The sequence below is a fragment of the Cibotium barometz genome, chromosome 55 (genome assembly GCF_041138505.1).
Source record: "Cibotium barometz isolate CiBa-2024 chromosome 55, ASM4113850v1, whole genome shotgun sequence".
Classification (NCBI taxonomy): domain Eukaryota; kingdom Viridiplantae; phylum Streptophyta; class Polypodiopsida; order Cyatheales; family Cibotiaceae; genus Cibotium; species Cibotium barometz.
Window position 1 is genome coordinate 25,428,718 of NC_141100.1, and position 23,368 is coordinate 25,452,085.

The following is a 23,368-nucleotide window of genomic DNA, read 5'->3' on the forward strand; positions in this document are numbered from 1 at the left end:
ACAACAAACTCTGATGTTGGTTTACTTCAACACTGTTGGCTTGAGCACAAGACGGTTACCCTTTAGGTCACAACAAGATACATAAAGAAACCTAAACTGTATTTCAAATATTGACATGTCTTTCACAAACGAGCTCATGATAGATGCAATTACAATGTAAGAGCTTTGATATAAACATCACAACAAGAGAATACCAAAAGTTCAAAAGACTGAGATCAACGTAACGCTGCACACTGTCATAACAAAACCCAAGATTTCACTTTTCAAAGTAGGTAAATTTGAAAAGTAGGTGACAGTTGAAACATGCCAAGTGGTCAAACCCATAAATAAGACAAAGCACATGTACAAGGCGTAGGTACCTTTGGAGACTAACCCACCACGCAAGGCTCAAAGCAAAAGATGCCAATTGAGATCTAACACAGTAGTGACCTGATTCCTTCACTGTTGCGAACATCACCAACATGTAGTAGGCTGAAAATCAACGACAGCTCCACCGCATAAGTAAAAAACCCGTTCACATGCACTCAAAACATCCTGCGCATCAGTAAAATATAAAAGAAGTCAAAAAATTCATACACATGTGAACACATTCATACACATGTGACCACATTCATACATGCCACATAATGAAAACACATGCATGCATGTGTAGAGCTAATGCAAAGCATGCACCTCTCTCTCTATCTATCTGTCTCACTCATACAACATTAATAAAAGTTTGCAAGCACTGCATGCATTCACCTAATCACACACTGCACACATGACACATGCATGCAAAAGCATGCAGGTCATGCAAGCATGCAACTCTATTTCTCTCTCACTCCCTCTCTCTTTCTCTCTCTCATACAACATTAAAATGAGTGTGCATTAAAATGAGTGTGCAGGGCTTGCTCTCTCTCTCATATAGTATCTCAATCCCTCCAAAGCATGCAGAGCTCTCTCTCTCTCTCTCTCTCTCTCTCTCTCTCGCTCTCTCTCTCTCTCCCATTTAGCATTAACACAGATATGCAGGGACCCGCGTACCTGTAGGTCTTCCTCTCTCACTTTCCCTCTCTTATACAACATACAACAACCCATCACAACCACAAAATAATAGTCTGCACATACCTGCAAGCACAAGCCAAAGCTCTACACAGGCGGCGCACAGCCGTCACACACCCATAAAATGTTATGTAATGAACTAGCAAGTCCAAGGGAGAATCACCTCTGCAAGTGGAATGTATGTGAGCAACTCATCTCCACATAAAGCAGCCAGCAGAGGATGTGTAGAGATCATACCCGTACTTAGTGTATGCGCCGCCCACCAAGACCCTACAACCAGACACTCGAAATGTACCAAACATGGGTCACAAACCATGGCCCACGTAATAAAAGGCGCAACACCTGTAGCACCACTTGTAGAAGGTGAAGCTTCCAGCAGGCCAAGTATGGCCCACACACCAAGGGCGCCGCACTACACGACCTCTAAGGTCCACACACGAAGAATTGGCGCACCGAGAGCCACTCAACATACCTAGCCGAAACCCTACATCTCACACTACATACGCCAAGGCCCACATGCTAAGATGTAGAGAAGCACTTGTAGCCTCATTAACCTACACACGTGGCGTAATGACCATGCACAGGCCCACCTGGCAGGCTGGGGGGCAGCAAGGCAACCCCTCATACCCACCACTAAGGCCTTTGCCATGGGCAGGCCAAAAACTAGAGGAGTCTAATGATAAGGAAGGCGCTCCCTCGTTGGGTACAGGTTGTTCATTGGCCGGCAGAGTGTTAAGCAATGCTAGCATGTGTTAAGCAATGTTACGAAGCTGCTGGAATCTGGAGATATGAACAAGGTCTTGACAGCATAAAATATTTAGAGCACAGATTAAATAAGGGTCCGCGCGCATATGCTCTGCTCGATTCTTTATACCCAAAAGGGTAGCTTGGTGTGTGCAGCTATATATATATATATTCAAGCCGTGGCCGTTCATAAATATAACGACGTGAGGTCGTTTTTAACCGCATTAAGTACTTATAAGTAGGGTATATTAAGGGCTCCATTTACTGATTTAGAAGAAGATATTAGCTCTACCATGGCTCCTACCGATCACAGCTTGCAGCTCCTCCGTCTTATAATGCTCTGCTTCTTGTTGATGATGAGTGCGCAGTACATGTCCACAGCCGATGGGAGGAAGCCATTGATTAAGCCCAGAGCTGCTGCCTCTCTAGATATGGCGCTTGGGCGGAGCAACAGCTCAGGAGGTGGTGGAGGTTCAGCTAGGAGGTTTCCAAGGATGGGCGTGAATCACGTGTTCGACCAGCATTCTCCCCTCCGCCCAGCCAACTGCGACGATGCGTGTGTGTCACGGCTGAGAATGGAGAGGTTGGCCCGGCGCTTCAACAGATCATCATCATCATCATCGCATGATCAGCATCATGACAGCGCCCACGTCGAGTCGAACTACGACCCGTATGGCCAAGTGACCACCGCCTACACGAGGGGCGGCTCGGTCTCGGAATACTACGTGGAGCTGAGCCTGGGCGTTGCTCCGGGCACCGGCACCTCCCAATCCATTCTCATGCTGGTGGACACCGGCAGTGACCTTCCCTGGATCCAATGCAAGCCCTGCAACCCATGCTACCCAGAAGCCTTTCCCGTTTACGACCCTGCCCAGTCCACCACCTTCTCCCTTCAAGTCCAAGGCGACGATTACTGCAACCTCGTCCAAAATGTCAACATCGGACAAGGTGCCGACGCAGGCCACTGCTTCTATGCTACTAGCTATGGTGATGGAACCACGTCTGCTGGATCTATCTGTAGAGAGCAGTTCACCTTTTGGGACGCGTCCACCAGCCCCCCAAGTGTCGTCAGCATACAGAACGTAGGGTTTGGCTGCGGTGTGAATAATGTAGCCGGTGTGGGCACTGACTCGTCTGGGATTCTCGGTCTAGGCTATGGGCGGAGCTTGTCATGGACAGAGCAGTTCTTCGTCGGCCTCCAAGATTTCCCAGCCGTTTTCTCCTTCTGCTTCGCATCGATCGGCTCTCCGCCCAACTCTGGCTGGCTCGAGTTTGGCGATGGGGCATATCCATGTAAGTTGTTTTTCCCAATCCCACGTTCTCGCAATCGATACTAGCTATGATGTATATACGAAGGGATCTGCATGCTATACCCTTAGAATTTACCTTTTTCCTAACATTGGAATTCTTTTGATGTGCCACAGCGGTCCAATACTACGAGAACGAATTGCTAGAAGATGGATATGCCGTGTTCTATTACCTAGATATAGTGGATATTTTGGTGGCAGGCCAAAGTGTAGGTGTCCCAGCTGGGACGTTCGACATCAACCCCAATGACCAGTCGGGCGGTGTAATTGTTGACTCGTCTGACATGCTCTCCATCATAGACACAGCAGCATACATACCCTTCAGGGATGCATGGAGAACAGCCAAGTTGGGACCCAAGTGCCACCCCAGGGCCACCTGGTCTTGACACATGCTGGGATTACCCTACAGCCATCGCCTTGCCTGCAATCTCTTTTGTCTTTGCAGATGGTTCGCTTTTTACATTAAGCAATGACGCAAGTGGACTTGCCTATACCTCCAACAATGGAAATCCCCGCATGTGTTGGCCGTTTCTTCAAAAGCAGCCAGGTGACACACCTGCTACCAAGGCACGATGAAGCTATGGTCACTGCTAAAGCTAGGGCCATGGGGTTCATACCAACCAATGGACCAATCCAAAGCCCTAGCCTGAGACATGCTATTGCTCTTGAAGATGAAGAGGTGCCTAATGCCTCCCTTGAAGTATCTCCACTACTCCCTTGTAGTACCTCCACTCGGCTTTCTTTCTATGCCGAGAATGTTCCGTTCCTATGCTCGTGTAAGAAGACTCCTTGCCTTCCTCTTGCTCCTGCTTTACAGAATATCTCCGCCATAGCTAGGCTTGTAAGCTTAAGAAACATAGGTCGCTCACCATGACTTTGATAATTAAGGTGTATATCTACAAACTTGCTGTATAAATATATCTGCGCGGCGGAGATGTTGATGAATAGATTAAAGAGAGAAAAAGCACATCCCTGGCTACGGCACTAATGAAAAATTAGTAAAAGTTATGTGGCTATATTAGCGATAGTCAAGGACAAAAGCTTCCTGACTATGGCGATAGCCGAGGATAGAAATTTCATGACTATGGCGATGTACTATGCCACATTGAGGGGTAGTATGTATGTGTGTGTGTTTTTTTTCCAAAGTAAACACTTGTCTTGCACGGTCACTTATTCCCTACCATCATGAAGATCCATCACGAAGATGAGAACTAATAATGACACATTTACATTGTAAAGGTTAAGGTAATCACCTTTTCCCTTTGGCATTTCTTACAATAGCAAGATATTATCTCTTACAATAACAAGATATTATCTCCTAAATCCACATTAAGTGAGTTTATGAATAGGGATTGTAAAATTGACATAATGAAGACTCATTAATATGGTCTTAGAACCTCTTATTAAGTTTATGAAAATCTTTAAACTTTGAGAACTTTTTATAATTGTTACAATTTTGGATATCACAATGCTCCACCCTAATTTTGTATTGGCCCTGACTAGATCATGTTTATACATCTCTCAATATTAGGAGTAGCCATGGTTGAGCATCCCAAGTTCCTGTTACATCCCTATAACCATACATGATAGTAGCTAAGGAGGCTAGATGGTCTAGAGTTAGTCAGATTTGGTAGGTTGTCAAGTACTCTACATGCTTTAGCGGACCATTATCCCTTAATATTCCACACGTAAAATTTACTCTTGGACACTCTAACTTAAAACTCTTTGCATGCGTTAACAACAAGTATTGTTGTTAAAGTCGCTACATGCGACACTGAGGGGTAGTATGTATGTGTGTGTTCTTTTCCGAAGTACAAACTTGTCTTGCATGGCCACTTCTTCTTTCCTACCATCACGAATATGACGACTAATAATGACACATTTCCATTGGAAAGGTTTAGGGATAACCTTTTCCCTTTGACATTTTTCACAATAAAAATAAGATATTGTCTCCTAAATGCACAAATGAGTTTCCATTGGAAAGGTTTAGGGATTACCTTTTCCCTTCGGCATTTCTTACGATAATAAGATATTGTCTCCTAGATCCACAAGTGAGTTTATGAATAGGCACTATAAAATTTACATGGATAATGAAGACTCGGTTAACCTCTCATTAAGTTTATGAAAATCTTTGAACTTTGGGAAATTTTTATGATTGTTACAATGTTGGATATCACAATGCTCCACCCTCATGTAGTGTTTGGGATATCACAATGGTCCACTCTTGGACACTATGATTTAACATTACGAGGCCCAAGATGAGCCAAGATAACCATGGGAGGTGGGAAAAATACACTATAGTGGTATCTAGTACATCTTTCAAAATGAGTCAATCCTACACTAGTAAGGATGGCACTAACTATGATCGTGGACCTACACGGTCACAAGGCCTGGATACCTTCTTCACACCCACCATCATTTGATGCTAATGGAAAGCTTAATTGAACCAATTATCCTCTCTCCAATTTTTGGCTCTAGGATATCCTCCTATGAATTTTGGTACATTGTCATTGGGGATGATGTTTAGTCCCCCCCCCTCCCCCGCCCAACAAGAAATGAAAACCCCAAACCACTTACTAGAAACCTCATCCAAGCATGGAGACAAATCAATGCAAAATCTCTACCCACCAATATACTAGTAGGAAGGGAGATAGTGTGCTAACATGTCTCCACATCTACAAAGACAAACCTCAAATTCCTCAAGGATATGTAATCTTTAAAATCAACCTCAATAGGAAAGTCTAAAAGAAGGTGAAGTGATGCAGGTGTTTCTCACCATAATCAAAGATCCTTATGACTAGATGGCTAGCACCATAAGTGTTCATGACCAAATGGCTATCGACATAAGTGTTCTCTCCCCAGATATTGCTTATTTTATATCTAAGGTTATTACTATCCAAATGTCAGCATATTTTTGTTACATCTTTAAATATTGGTGTCAAGATTATCCTCTTATATTTTGAAGAGTTTACCTTATTACTTTGTTTGGGATGAGAAAATAAGTATGCAAAGTTGTATTGATGGTAACCAAAATTTATTCCGCTGATAAAAAGAAGATTTAGTGTGAGGATTTAACCCTTCAAATAAGAAGAAAAAGGTTGAATGCTTTTACTATAACTATAAAGAGCACACAGCTAGAAACATCTAGGGGATGGAAAGCTTTGCATTCTCAAGGCCAAGCAAGAATCAAGTCATGCTACAAAAAAGGGTTTCTCATTGCCATTAAATAAGTGTGCAATGAGACAACTAATGTTATTACACATGATGTGTTAAGCTCACCCTAACGTGTCGTGGGAAGTTGCTAATCTGCAGAGCTTGAGCTATGAGCTCAACCATAGCCACTCGTCACTGCCCTCCTCCCGCACTTGTTGTCACACCAAGGGTAGTTGCTCTATCGAACTGGTGGTGTAACCTCTCTCGGCACGGGAAGATCGTGTAGGATCTTTGCGGAAGACAATTATGAGGTATCCTAATCACTCAAGCTAGAGGGAGAGAAGAAGCAAGAGGGAAGCAAGAGAGAACAAGTGATTAGCACTAATCAATCCCTAACCCTAAGCACACCACACATGCTAGATTAGAGTTTCAAGAGAGAGGGAGAGAGAACACTCCAGTTATATTACACAAATGGGAGAATGCCTTACAAACAAGAGAAATTAGATTTTATAGTTTCAAGCCTTTTCCCACTAGGCCGCAACGGGAGTAAGTGACTTGAGGTTCCCTAAACATAGTTACAAAGCGTTTCTCTATGGTTTGGCCAACTGACCAAGATCCTCTTGTCTGTCCTATGAAGCTTTAGCATATTTAGGGCATTTCTCTCATTAAATAATGGGATTTACAATATAGTGCAAGTGCCCATTACATAAGGTGCGGACATAGTTGTCGTAGGAATGTGTTAACCAATATGTCATTAACATACTCTCCTTGTAAACTCAATTGCATCCTCCTGATCGGTAAGAGGTTGTCGAGGCATGCTAGACAATATCACACTTGGTTCGGTCTCGTGTCTCTCCAAAAATGAGAGGGGGCGAGGGAGTTAGTAAGATGGAAAGAAGTTAGTGGAGTACTAGCAAAAGAGTATGCAGCTAGTCTTATTGGCTCTTATGAGTTGGCTTCCTTGTAGGGGACCAGTAGTGCTATTTATTTTGTTTTTGGTATGTTATATTTTTTGTCGCCTTTGCAGTGACAAAAGACGGGACATCCTCTTTAGAGTCAAAGTTTATTTTTTTATTTTCCTTTTTACTTTTTTGGGCCTCACGTGAGTGAGGATTTACCTGTACTTATTGGTCAACACCCCTAAAGAGGGTTTTGCACTAATTAGCCCATTTGGGTAGATTTGTGATCTTACCCTTGAGTTTATCTTGAGTGGTTGGATAAGCTCTTACATTTGTAGCATTGTCCCTTGGGCAAATGGAGCAATTTTGTGCCCATGGGTTGGGTGTTGGACAATCTGTAGGATTTATTTGATGAAGAGGGGACTTGCTTGCTTGTGGGTTGCCACACCATCTGTGTTGATGGGACAGGTACCAACTTGGTTGGTTTCTTCTAGGCCAATTGTTGAGGGGTATGATGTGGGAACCAAATGATGGAATTGCCATCGTGAAAACCTTGGGCTTCCACTACAAGGGATCGGGCTCATACCCGCGCTCCTAGCCGCTAAAAATGACTTGTGAAAAAAGTAGCGGGCCCGTGTATCAGCGCGTGTATCATCACGGCCACAGACACGCGTGTAAAAGCGCGTGTAGATGTCTGCTCAAACGTGCTTATACACGGGCGTATACACGCATTCTGTCAGTTCAGATGCATTTAGACGCGTTGATACAAGCGTCTATACACACGTTTTGTTACTTTAGATGCGCTTATACACACGTATTTCTCAGATTTGATGCGTTTATACATGCGTATTTTACAGATTTTCCGCGTATATACACGTGACTTTTTGCAGTTCTGACGCGTTTATACACGCGAACAGAGAGCCAAAAAAAAATCCAAAGAGTGCTATTTGGTGCCTGAATGCTGTTCTAGCATTCCAGTACCCAATAACACTCTCTGGATTTTTTTTTTTGGTGCATTAGACCATCCACGAAGAACATATCCACGAGGAAGATTAAGACAAGAACGACATGAATGTATACATTATCAATACATGATTCAAGACAGACATGAATGTAATACTATCGATTCACGATTCAATATTACTATCAAAATTTCACACATATATACAAGGGAGTCCATATCTCGAAGTAGCCCATGGCTTCAATTTACAAAAAAATATATACAACCACATCCTCAATATGGAATGTGATACTATAAGTCTGAGTACTACTCAGACCTAGATGATGACTCGGTGCTCCCTCCATGCTCAGATGAGCTCACATCAGTCGGAATGTCCGATGAGTAGTGCTCATGTCCACCCTCTGCAGTGGCGGCGGGTGAATCATCACCAGCTTGTGCCTGTTCAAGTAATATATAGTATATAAGTATATATATATGTAATTCAATAAACCAAAATCATTCGTTTAGAGTTTTCAAGTACCTGTCAACCGTATGGTCTCATGGCCATCTCGAACTACGCGTCCGTAATACGTCCCTCGGCTCTGAAGATGGCCCATGTGTCATGTCTGCTATGCCGGCGAGCATACGCAGTATCGTGGGTTGTGGGCTTCCTCCCCGTAACCCGTCGCTGTATCATAATCAACACAATTTGAAAGATTAAAACAATCATAGAATCAATGAATTAAGTAAACAATCAAATAAAGTGGCAAGATACTTACGAACTCTGCCTCCCATGACTCGACGTCGCCAGATCCGAAATGCGAAGATCCAATGGTCTCCATCTGGATCCGTCGTGCCTCCACATGTTGCCTGCTCTTCACGCCACCCTGTGCTCGTTTCTTTGCCTCCTTCCACTCGCGTTTGTGCGCAGTGGTGGCAGGTTTCTCGGCAGGATAGCCACCCGCAGCTACATTTAGCCCATCATCGTACGCGAGTTTTTTAAGATGAGATCTTTTATTACTTAAGATCTCCCTTATTCGCGTCCTTCCCCATACATCCGAGAATGTAGCATGTGGAAAATTGGGGTACCGACTATGTATAGCCTCTATCACCTCCCCAACTAATCGGCTATACAAGTTTGATACTACCCCATGCATGTACTCCATTACCTCCCTCCCCCTCGCATCCATCACTATCCCGCCCCTATCCGTCACATCATAGCAGATCACTCCCTCCACCTCTCTCATCTCCTCCTCTTCCGAACTATCTTCTCTAACTCTTCTCCCTCTATCTCCTCTCTCACCGCGTGCCCTACCACCTCCCTCCCCCACCTCCCCCACCAAAGCACCCGCCGCATCCTCCACTCCCACTCTTCCTACTACTGCGGGTGGACTCACGACTGGGGGATTGTCTACGTGACGGTGGCTCTGAGGGAGCACGTGATGGTGGCTGTGAGCCCTGACGTGATGGTGCTTGGGAGGGTGTGCGTGAGTGTGTCTGGGATGAGGTATGTCTCCTCGGTGGACGTGGAAGAGGAGAAGCTGCATGCCGTCTCGTCAGACTCGTAGGCATAGACAGTAGTGGAGTGCCTTGGATACTCGCGGTAGGGGTATACACACCAGGCATGGAAGGAGAGGGATGGGCATACATGTACTCTATAAGCTCAACTGGACCAGGATGGCGCCCAAAATGATTTAGCATCTCCATCAGCCAATTGCTGTACGCAAATGGATCGGATGAAGAATCTGGAATATCCATAAAGAATCTACAAAAATAATCCTCATGTACATCATGGGCTATCTCTTGACTCACACAAATATAATCATTCAAGTCACCTATCAGCCTGCAAACCATAGAAATAGGAAATGCAGTCTCATGTATACACCCGTCCAGAAACGCGTGTATACACCCGTCAAAAAATGCGTGTATACATCCGTCCAAAAACGTGTGTATATTCCCGTGAACAGTCTGTGCAGACAGGATACACGCGTTTATACACACGTTTCTACACGCAACCTGCATAAAATTTTTTTTAAAAACGACCGACCTCCGACAATGTGTCGTTATAAAAGGCCCACTGTCGCCCCTGTCAGAATCGTTCACCCAAAATCACAACCACAGAAGCAAAAGGACGTAGACAAACCCAAAAGCAAAGAGAAAATAGCATAAACAAATCTGAGGAAGGAGACAAGGCAAAGGACAAACTGACTCACCTCTGAAAAAGTGAGTCTTCTTTCTTGCTCGGTTTCCTCCCGTGTGTGCTCCTTCTCTGCTCCCTCCTTGCACTTAGGTTTCGTTTCTGTTGGAAGAGGCGAAAACGAAAGAGAACACATATGTTAGTTCAAAATCTTTATTTGGGGAAGGCGGGCTTGTGGTTGTGATGGCATGATTGGTATTTTGGCAAGCACTACTTCGTCGCATTTATAAACGCGTGTATGTTCATGTGTATGATAATTTAGCTACGTTTATACACGCACTTTGCAGGAATTACCCGCATTAATACACACAATTTTTAGGAAATAGCCGCGTTAATACATGCAATTTTTAGGAAATAGCCGCGTTAATACACGCAATTTTTATACTTTCATTAAAAACATATTATGATTTTGTGTTTTCTGGTTTGTACATAGGATGTCATTAACCTCCTCAAGCAGTTCTCGGAAAGATGAGACAATGCGGCATCGTAATCGCGATGTGTGGTTGGGACAACGTATCAAATGTATGTGTAATCGATGTCAAGGATACATTGTACGAGCACGTTGAATTACCTTGAATCACAAATCCATGTATGGAGAATGGAATCAAACAGGTTTAGAGGTGAGTAGATGTAAATTGATGGTATCCAAATTAAATTAATAGAGTTGTAATATATAAACTCTAATTGAAGCAGGATGCAGTACCACACCCTAACATGGTGCCCTACGCGCGACGAGAGCACGCAAAGCATCGACGAGATGATGCTGGAGCTTCGGGATCTATTGTCAGAGATGAGTGGGAAAGGGATGACAATAGCCCTGCACCCCACGAAGTTGTGGAAGAGGAAGTGTTTGATGATATGGTGCGAAATCTTTTTAAGAATGATCCCAAAGGTATGGACGACGATGATATGGAACAAGAGCATCTTTACAAGGCTTCATCGACACCAGTTTTTGAAGGGTGCACATTCTCTATTTTACATGCTTCACTTGAACTACTCAATATACAAACAGTTTATGGATGGAGCAATGCAAGTCTTGACGCATTATTGAAGTAAGCATTCTAACTTACAAATTTGAATTAGTGGTTTAAGGTTTAGGATTTAAGACTAATTATAATTGATAATATTGGATGCAGGCTATTATCAAACATGCTTCCAAAGGGAAATAGACTACCCACCTCAAGAGACATAGCGAGGCGCTATGTGACATCTCTTGGAGGATTGGATTATGATCGCATACATGCATGCATTAATGATTGCATTCTCTTTCGTGGGACGCATAAGGAGGCTCGACATTGTCCTACTTGTGGGGTGAAGCAAGGTATAGAACAGATATAAAGAGTTTTGATGTACTTTGTAAAGTCTTGCGACACTTTCCTATAATTCCTCGCATCAAACACATGTTCAAGTGCAAATCCATAGCAGAGCTCATGTCATGGCATTCCTCACATCGATCGGATATATGATGGCATGTGGAGAATTCCTGTAGACACTCCTGCTTGAGACTTGGCCTAGGTATGGATGGAGTGAATCCATTTGGTTTCAAAAGCACCGCATACAACGTGTGGCCAGTTGTGTTGGTGAATTACAACCTTCCACCATCAATGGCGATCAAGAAGGGACATCTTATGTTATCCCTTCTAATTCCACGGAAACATAAAGTCAAGCATATGGATGTTTATCTTGAACCGTTGATTGATGAGTTGGAGGAACTATGGAGAGGTGTTGCGGTGGTGGACATTAGTAGTGTAAGATCCCTATTCCCACCGAGCAACGGATTCGGGGTACTAGTAGCGGAAGTAGCACTTCTCGCGTGGGACAGGGGTCCAACACTCGGGGCCTCGCCCACGGATATCCGGAAAAGAGACTAATCCGTCGGTTTGTCCAAAACCGAAACCGGAAAAACTTCCTTTACCCGAAAAGCACGGGCGATTCCACCAGGATAACTCTTTACTCTAACGTAGTCAAGATCATTACTGATCAAACTGATCTGACTGCACCTTTAACGGTACTTGGTCAAATCAAGGAAGAACTTGCACTTGGATCATTGGGATCAACGCTTTTTTCCCCATCAAGAGGCACAGCCGTTGATTCCTATCCATAGAACAATTTCTATCCGGGATTTACTTCATCTATCGTAATAATAGAAATTAAATCTCGATTTACGGATCCATCAGTCCAGCCTAACCCCATCCGATCCCATGGGTTAGCCAACCGCCCAACCACTGTAGTGATGGGATCCAATTTTGGAATTTGGTTAGGTTTTGTCCCGGGTACCAAGGAAAAGAGTTCCAAGGCCCCCTAGCCGGAAGTTCATGCAAACATAGAACTAGCCACACCACTTACACACCCAATATGAAATTGCCTTTTTCTTAGCATCAACTAACTTTAAAACAATCCTTTAATGAAACCATAGTACCACTGATCATAATCTTCCAATTTATCCGGTTGATTCATAATTTCCCATCATTCCTTCATTAGAGTATCTATGGCATCATTGGCAACTAGAACGCTCACCACCTGTCCACACAGGGGGCCTTTTCAATAGTTCCTAGCCCATAATACTCGGCAATATAATCACTTATAAAAATCAAGATGGACTCTCGTTGAAGATCAGCAAGATCAACCAACAGATCCATATAAAGAGCCATGGACTCATCCATTGAAGACCAGCAAGGTCAATCAACCAGATCCATGCCTGGTTTCACAAAACAACTCTTACTCCTTGTTCCAATATCTTCCTCGACGCACGCGTGGGTATCCTGGGCGACCCAGAGCCCGAGCACCGTATGGTCAGCACCCTCTAGGATCCTTCGCAGGTGACCTAGCGCTTCACTCATAGGCCGCTTCCTTGGTCCCTCATCCACCGTACCGGAAGCTCACCATTTAAATCGAACCGAGGCTGGTCAAGACCTCGGTCGACCTTGCTACGCGAGACGTCCTCCATTGACTCTCCGTCAGCAGTTGCAACTTTAACAGTTAGGTCTTCATGACCTTAATCCACAAGATGGTCAAAATGCTTCCCCAGCATTCTTGACATAAAACAGTCATTTACAAACAGTCACAAAATACAGTTTCTAAATCAAACTCTCGTCTTTTCACATTATCCCTCCTTAGTCCACATTACTTATTCCACATTCCATTCAATGTGTACTCATTCTCATCCATTTCCTCATATCGACGACACATTAATTCACATTCACATTCATACATCCACATTTACATGGATACATCCATTTTCACATCCTCATTTATACATCCACATCCACATCCATATTCACATCCATACATCCACATCTACATGCATACCTCCATTTTCACATCCTCATTTATACATCCACATCCCTTATCTACATTCATACATACACATCCATATCCACATCCATACATCCACATCCACATCCACATTCATATTCACATCCATATATCCACATCTACATGCATACATCCATTATCACGTCCTCATTCATACATCCACATCCACATACATACATACATCCACATCCACATTCCCATTCACATCTATACATCCACATCTACATCCACATACATACATACATCCACATCCACATTCCCATTCACATCTATACATCCACATCTACATCCACATTCATATACGTCCACATCCACATTCCCATTCACATCTATACATCCACATCTACATCCACATTCACATCTATGCATATACATCTTCATGCATACATCCATTTTCACATTCATACATCCACTTTCACATTCATACATCCATACTCCCATCTCCACATCCACACATCCACATACATACATCCACATCCACATTCCCATTCACATTTATACATCCACATCTACATCCACATTCACATCTATGCATATACATCTTCATGCATACATCCATTTTCACATTCATACATCCACTTTCACATTCATACATCCATACTCCCATCTCCACATCCACACATCCACATACATACATCCATTTCCACATTCCCATTCATGTAACCCCATATGTCTTCACATCTAATCTTTTACATCACATCCATTCTCACCCTATCACAACCATATACATCTTATCCTATCACATACACTTCTTACCTCATCCCCCCATACACATCTTAATTCATCTTATCACATCCTAACTTATTTCATAAGCATCTTATCACCTCTTATCACACCTCTTATCACATCCTATCACTTTCCATACGCATCTTATCAATTCTTATCACATCTCATACACCTCTTATCACATCTTATCACATTTCATATCTTTTTTTTTTCTTTTTTTTTTAAAAAGAGAATTCTTTTATTTGATATAAGATTTCTCTACACATTTATTTATACATAAATTCCATTTAAGGAGACTAACACTTTTGAATTTAAAATCAATCTTTTATGCATCTTCTTATGCATGATTTCAATTTGGTAGGGAATTATACTTTTAGAATAAAAGAATTTCTCTTATGCATCTAAGTTAAGCATAAAATCCATTTATGAGGAAAATCATACTTTTAGTATAAAAAGAATATCTTTTATGCATACCTATATGCATGAAATCCAATATGATAAAAGTAACACTTTTGATATAAAATTTTTTCCTTTATGCATACTTCTATGCATGAAAATTAAAAATGATAAAAGTAACACTTTTGATATAAAAATTTTCCTTTATGCATACTTCTATGCATGAAAATAAAAATGGTAAAAATAACACTTTTGATATAAAAATTTATCCTTTATGCATACTTCTATGCATGAAAGTAAAAATGATAAAAGTAACACTTTTGATATAAAAATTTATCCATTATGCATACTTCTATGCATGAAAATAAAAATGGTAAAAATAACACTTTTGATATAAAAATTTATCCTTTATGCATAATATTAAAATTTAATTTCTCCATGATTATAAGAAATTCTTTCAATTAATCTAGGATGATGATTCCTAGAATATGGTAGGAAGTCCTCTTTTTATGCTTTGAATGAAAATTTTTTTATGCATAATTTTTATAAAAATTTTGCCATAGCTCCGCTGCTATGACTGATAAATCTCAATTTTTCTAAGGGATAAAGCTTATCATTAAGGAAATAATTAAAATGATTCTCTAATTGGATTATTAATCCATAATGGATTGAATCATTAATATACATAAACTAAAAGCATAGAAAAAAGCCAATAATTTGGCCTCAAGCATAGCTTAATCTTGGGTTAAGGAAAAGCTTTATGAAAAGCTTGATTTGGATTGAGAATGGGTCATGAGTATGACCATTTCTTGAGTGAGAGAGGGAATTTACATAAAAATCATTAGAATTTAAACATAAATGAAAATTAACTTCAATAGCATTATGTAACTCTTCACTACTATTCAAACTTCATTAGCATTTAAAAAAAACCATACCAATTAAACTTCTCAAGCTTGAGAGGGGTTGAGAAGAGAGAAACATTGAGAAATTATAGAAAGATCAATATTCACTAATTACCTTACAAATTGCTTGATTCTTTGTTCACGGTAGAGGCCCCCAACCAATCAATTGGTTAAGTATGTTGATGGAGCCACTAATGGGGATTGAAGAAAGAGGGAAGCTCCAAAAACTAGTGAATTATTAAATGAATTCACAGTTCTTGGCTTAGGTGGAGTAGAGTAACGATGCATAAACACTATATATTTTTCAACAAGGGGGAGGCTTCTATTTATAGGAAAAATTGAGCTCCTAACCAAACAAACTGATTCTAGAATTTTCTAAATCAGTTTGGTCAATATTTGACCATTTTTAGGTCAGTTAAGCTAACTTTTTGGAATTAGACTTAAATGAGGAGAGAGGAGAGATGAAATATCTCAATTTTTATGAGTTTAAAACTCATTCAAGCATGTGAAATATGCACCTCCTTTAAAGAACTCTCTTTCCTTACATATGTGTCATAATGGAATCATTTTAATATTGCTCATAGTTTTTTACTAATAAACCTTGTACATTTTCAACTCTTCATCTTATGTGAAATATGCACATCCTTTAAAGAACTCCCCTTCCTTACATATGTGTCATAATGGAATCATTTTAATATTGCTCATAGTTTTTTACTAATAAACCTTGTACATTTTCAACTCTTCATCTTATGTGAGCATTTAAGGGACTCCCCTTCCTTACATATGTGTCATAATAAAATCATTATTCCCAAAATATCTCATATTTTTAATATTTCTCATAGTTTTTTACTAATAAACCTTGTACATTTTCAACTCTTCACCTTATGTGAGCATTTACTCATTTTTGGGTATCTTCTTTTTTTACAAATTGGATTTATCTACTCCCTACACATGGATTGATGCTATTGGCCCATAGGAACCTTAATTGGACCATAGTCTAAAGATTTCTGAAAATCTAGACCCTTAGACTAAGGTTCTTTATACCTATTTCCAATTAATTCCAATTGCACATTGGAAAATTCTTTTTGAATTCCTGTTTCAGGGAAACTCATCTGAATTATAAGAGATATTTTTCTATCCAAAAATATTCAAAATCTGAATATTCTCTCTCTAGAATATTTTCTCTCTCTAGGCTAAAATAGTTAGAAACAAGGTCTTTATATTTCTGAAGAGGGGTTGATTACAGGGGAAGATACTAGACATCAAAAAGGGGGTTGGGAGAGGAATCTTACATTCTACCCCACTTAAAAAAACGTGAGATGCCCTCATCTCGCAAACTGGGGGTAATTTCGCAAGATGCACAAGTATGAGATTGAGAGAAAAATTTTTTTAATTAAGATTAACCACCAATTAAAAAAAAAGTCTCAAGAGAGCAAGATTCAAGATAAGAACAAGATTTAAACTTTATTCATTCTTGGAACTTATACAGTAAAGATAGAAGAACTCTTTACACTTCCATAAGTCCGTCCATCATATGATCACAAAAGCAGTCCTCACAAGCTGCACAAGTATAAGGTAACTCATCTATGGGAATGATTCTGTGGGTTATTGCTGCGCCTATCTCAGTGGTATGAGGTGTTCTAACAAAAGGACCTCTGAGAGGCAAGCCAAAAACGGGGTAAAGGCATATCTTCTCATGAGGAAGAAAACACGCCAGTAAGAAGACCCGCTCAGAAAACCCAGGATGCCTTGATCTCATGACGCAGTAGTATCGGGGACCCAAACCCAAAGCTTCGATAACCATGGCCAAGCGGACATTGTTACGAAAGTGCTGCTGACCCCAGGGTGTTACCCTAGTTATGTCTTGATAGGTCCGCCATTTGGTCTGCGCTATAGAAGTTCCTAGGTGAGGAAAAAGTGAGCGCTCATACTGTTCTATAAAATCCTTCTTCACAGACTCACTTGCGTCTTGAAGGTGAGGAATCATTATGGATAAAACTAATTCTTGTTGCCAAGACATGAAGGAGATTAAGAAAGAAAGGAGATCGATGGGAGTAAGATTACTGTGAACGACAAGTAAAAGTTACGACTTATATAAAGGAAGGAGCTAGCGTAACTTAGAAGCCAACGGTAACTTGCCACTGAAGTTTTACCGTCTTTCCATGATTTGGGTTTGGCATATTTTTCTATAGAAGGCATTTAGAACTTTGAGATGAGGAGATAAAAGAAGTTCGTAAGCTAAATCACCTACTTTCTTTGGTCCACAATATCTGGGAGATAACTTCTTATACTTCCCAAGAGATAAAGAACTTCTTTTGGGCCGTACTCGAGACCAAAACCTTGATATCCAAAACATCGATTCTCACTTCTGAACTCGTTGTTCTGAATCCTTAAAACAAGTGGGACTCTTGAGAAGTATTCAGGAAAAGGTTCTTCCTTTTTTAAACAGAATCTTTCTTTTATTTTAGAGAGAGAATAATTATGAGATCAGAAAGGGATATTCTTACTCCTGTATACCTCTAAGGCTGGGGAGGAATCTTACATTCTACCCCACTTAAAAAAGTGTGAGATGTCCTCATCTCGCCAAGTAGAGGACAACTCTTTTTCTTAAGATCCAATTTATTCTAGGGTTCCTTATATTCTGGTCAACCCAACAGAATACGGGGATAAATATCCCTTATATAGAACTCATCATTAAATAAATTCATTTCAGATCATATCATTCATATCTTTAACACGATAATGGTCCATCAGATCGAAATTTTTTCTTGCTGAACATTCCTCCACGGGAATTTCAGTCAAGCAAGTTTTCAATTTGTCATCCCTTAACTTGATATACCGAGTCAAGTGTTAACAGTAGTACTTTGACAGCACAATCCACTAATCTCATAGTGATTTGTTGAAATCATTATCATCATTTATCATTACAGGGACTCGTCCCATTCATCCTTATTGCGGTTTTGCTCAAGTTATTATATTTCAACTAAATTTCAAAAATCATCATTTTTCAATCAGAATCCCAATCAATTCATCAGTTCCCAAACAGAATTAAAAATCATATCAACCACATTCAAAATCATCATCTGGATAGCATTAACGCTTATAATTTCAAGTCTTAGATTTACTCATATATACTGTCAGTAAAGAGCTGCAGTATACTCTCGGTATATACGGGTAGTCACGGCCCTTGGAATTATAAGGTAAATACCATCATGTCTAGGCCTCAAGCAAGTCAGGGATTCTATATAATTACGGTACTTCCATCTGAAGACCCAATTACCAAATTACGAATTTCAGTTTGAATATCAAATTGTATGAATTATATTACACAATTATAACCTTTTTGTCTTTCTAGATAAATTTTTGACATATTTGTCTTCTCAGTTGATCTTTATTAACCAAATGCTCTGATACCAACTGTGAGATCCCCCTGTTCCCACCAAGCAACGGATTCGGGGTACTAGCAGCGGAAGTAGCACTTCTCGCGTGGGACAGGGGTCCAACACTCGGGGCCTCGCCCACGGATATCCGGAAAAGAGACTAATCCGTCGGTTTGTCCAAAACCGAAACTGGAAAAACTTCCTTTACCCGAAAAGCACGGGCGATTCCACCAGGATAACTCTTTACTCTAACGTAGTCAAGATCATTACTGATCAAACTGATCTGACTGCACCTTTAACGGTACTTGGTCAAATCAAGGAAGAACTTGCACTTGGATCATTGGGATCAACGCTTTTTTCCCCATCAAGAGGCACAGCCGTTGATTCCTATCCATAGAACAATTTCTATCCGGGATTTACTTCATCTATCGTAATAATAGAAATTAAATCTCGATTTACGGATCCATCAGTCCAGCCTAACCCCATCCGCCGATCCCATGGGTTAGCCAACCGCCCAACCACTGTAGTGATGGGATCCAATTTTGGAATTTGGTTAGGTTTTGTCCCGGGTACCAAGGAAAAGAGTTCCAAGGCCCCCTAGCCGGAAGTTCATGCAAACATAGAACTAGCCACACCACTTACACACCCAATATGAAATTGCCTTTTTCTTAGCATCAACTAACTTTAAAACAATCCTTTAATGAAACCATAGTACCACTGATCATAATCTTCCAATTTATCCGGTTGATTCATAATTTCCCATCATTCCTTCATTAGAGTATCTATGGCATCATTGGCAACTAGAACGCTCACCACCTGTCCACACAGGGGGCCTTTTCAATAGTTCCTAGCCCATAATACTCGGCAATATAATCACTTATAAAAATCAAGATGGACTCTCGTTGAAGATCAGCAAGATCAACCAACAGATCCATATAAAGAGCCATGGACTCATCCATTGAAGACCAGCAAGGTCAATCAACCAGATCCATGCCCGGTTTCACAAAACAACTCTTACTCCTTGTTCCAATATCTTCCTCGACGCACACGTGGGTATCCTGGGCGACCCAGAGCCCGAGCACCGTATGGTCAGCACCCTCTAGGATCCTTCGCAGGTGACCTAGCGCTTCACTCATAGGCCGCTTCCTTGGTCCCTCATCCACCGTACCGAAAGCTCACCATTTAAATCGAACCGAGGCTGGTCAAGACCTCGGTCGACCTTGCTACGCGAGACGTCCTCCATTGACTCTCCGTCAGCAGTTGCAACTTTAACAGTTAGGTCTTCATGACCTTAATCCACAAGATGGTCAAAATGCTTTCCCAGCATTCTTGACATAAAACAGTCATTTACAAACAGTCACAAAATACAGTTTCTAAATCAAACTCTCGTCTTTCCACATTATCCCTCCTTAGTCCACATTACTTATTCCACATTCCATTCAATGTGTACTCATTCTCATCCATTTCCTCATATCGACGACACATTAATTCACATTCACATTCATACATCCACATTTACATGGATACATCCATTTTCACATCCTCATTTATACATCCACATCCACATCCATATTCACATCCATACATCCACATCTACATGCATACCTCCATTTTCACATCCTCATTTATACATCCACATCCCTTATCTACATTCATACATACACATCCATATCCACATCCATACATCCACATCCACATCCACATTCATATTCACATCCATATATCCACATCTACATGCATACATCCATTATCACGTCCTCATTCATACATCCACATCCACATACATACATACATCCACATCCACATTCCCATTCACATCTATACATCCACATCTACATCCACATACATACATACATCCACATCCACATTCCCATTCACATCTATACATCCACATCTACATCCACATTCATATACGTCCACATCCACATTCCCATTCACATCTATACATCCACATCTACATCCACATTCACATCTATGCATATACATCTTCATGCATACATCCATTTTCACATTCATACATCCACTTTCACATTCATACATCCATACTCCCATCTCCACATCCACATCCACATACATACATCCACATCCACATTCCCATTCACATTTATACATCCACATCTACATCCACATTCACATCTATGCATATACATCTTCATGCATACATCCATTTTCACATTCATACATCCACTTTCACATTCATACATCCATACTCCCATCTCCACATCCACACATCCACATACATACATCCATTTCCACATTCCCATTCATGTAACCCCATATGTCTTCACATCTAATCTTTTACATCACATCCATTCTCACCCTATCACAACCATATACATCTTATCCTATCGCATACACTTCTTACCTCATCCCCCCATACACATCTTAATTCATCTTATCACATCCTAACTTATTTCATAAGCATCTTATCACCTCTTATCACACCTCTTATCACATCCTATCACTTTCCATACGCATCTTATCAATTCTTATCACATCTCATACACCTCTTATCACATCTTATCACATTTCATATCTTTTTTTTTTCTTTTTTTTTTTAAAAAGAGAATTCTTTTATTTGATATAAGATTTCTCTACACATTTATTTATACATAAATTCCATTTAAGGAGACTAACACTTTTGAATTTAAAATCAATCTTTTATGCATCTTCTTATGCATGATTTCAATTTGGTAGGGAATTATACTTTTAGAATAAAAGAATTTCTCTTATGCATCTAAGTTAAGCATAAAATCCATTTATGAGGAAAATCATACTTTTAGTATAAAAAGAATATCTTTTATGCATACCTATATGCATGAAATCCAATATGATAAAAGTAACACTTTTGATATAAAATTTTTTCCTTTATGCATACTTCTATGCATGAAAATTAAAAATGATAAAAGTAACACTTTTGATATAAAAATTTTCCTTTATGCATACTTCTATGCATGAAAATAAAAATGGTAAAAATAACACTTTTGATATAAAAATTTATCCTTTATGCATACTTCTATGCATGAAAGTAAAAATGATAAAAGTAACACTTTTGATATAAAAATTTATCCATTATGCATACTTCTATGCATGAAAATAAAAATGGTAAAAATAACACTTTTGATATAAAAATTTATCCTTTATGCATAATATTAAAATTTAATTTCTCCATGATTATAAGAAATTCTTTCAATTAATCTAGGATGATGATTCCTAGAATATGGTAGGAAGTCCTCTTTTTATGCTTTGAATGAAAATTTTTTTATGCATAATTTTTATAAAAATTTTGCCATAGCTCCGCTGCTATGACTGATAAATCTCAATTTTTCTAAGGGATAAAGCTTATCATTAAGGAAATAATTAAAATGATTCTCTAATTGGATTATTAATCCATAATGGATTGAATCATTAATATACATAAACTAAAAGCATAGAAAAAAGCCAATAATTTGGCCTCAAGCATAGCTTAATCTTGGGTTAAGGAAAAGCTTTATGAAAAGCTTGATTTGGATTGAGAATGGGTCATGAGTATGACCATTTCTTGAGTGAGAGAGGGAATTTACATAAAAATCATTAGAATTTAAACATAAATGAAAATTAACTTCAATAGCATTATGTAACTCTTCACTACTATTCAAACTTCATTAGCATTTAAAAAAAACCATACCAATTAAACTTCTCAAGCTTGAGAGGGGTTGAGAAGAGAGAAACATTGAGAAATTATAGAAAGATCAATATTCACTAATTACCTTACAAATTGCTTGATTCTTTGTTCACGGTAGAGGCCCCCAACCAATCAATTGGTTAAGTATGTTGATGGAGCCACTAATGGGGATTGAAGAAAGAGGGAAGCTCCAAAAACTAGTGAATTATTAAATGAATTCACAGTTCTTGGCTTAGGTGGAGTAGAGTAACGATGCATAAACACTATATATTTTTCAACAAGGGGGAGGCTTCTATTTATAGGAAAAATTGAGCTCCTAACCAAACAAACTGATTCTAGAATTTTCTAAATCAGTTTGGTCAATATTTGACCATTTTTAGGTCAGTTAAGCTAACTTTTTGGAATTAGACTTAAATGAGGAGAGAGGAGAGATGAAATATCTCAATTTTTATGAGTTTAAAACTCATTCAAGCATGTGAAATATGCACCTCCTTTAAAGAACTCTCTTTCCTTACATATGTGTCATAATGGAATCATTTTAATATTGCTCATAGTTTTTTACTAATAAACCTTGTACATTTTCAACTCTTCATCTTATGTGAAATATGCACATCCTTTAAAGAACTCCCCTTCCTTACATATGTGTCATAATGGAATCATTTTAATATTGCTCATAGTTTTTTACTAATAAACCTTGTACATTT

At 39.8% G+C, this 23,368-nt stretch overlaps 1 protein-coding gene across 1 annotated transcript; it reads left to right on the forward strand.

The window, feature by feature from the left end:
- Positions 1-1,999: 1,999 nt before the first annotated feature.
- On the forward strand, positions 2,000-3,611 carry LOC147607545 (protein ASPARTIC PROTEASE IN GUARD CELL 2-like). Its single transcript, XM_086790728.1, has 2 exons — positions 2,000-3,078; positions 3,210-3,611. The coding sequence occupies exons 1-2, from the start codon at positions 2,079-2,081 to the stop codon at positions 3,476-3,478; spliced, it is 1,269 nt and encodes a 422-aa protein (XP_086646854.1). The 5' UTR covers positions 2,000-2,078; the 3' UTR covers positions 3,479-3,611.
- The last annotated feature ends 19,757 nt before the right edge of the window (positions 3,612-23,368 follow it).

What these genes read in the sequence shown, in the direction of transcription:
- LOC147607545 (XM_086790728.1), top strand. Translation starts at nt 2,079, where the DNA reads ATGGCTCCTACCGATCACAGCTTGCAGCTCCTCCGTCTTATAATGCTC. An exon ending in TGGCGATGGGGCATATCCAT is followed by an intron (nt 3,079 to 3,209) that starts GTAAGTTGTTTT and finishes GATGTGCCACAG; the next exon opens with CGGTCCAATACTACGAGAAC.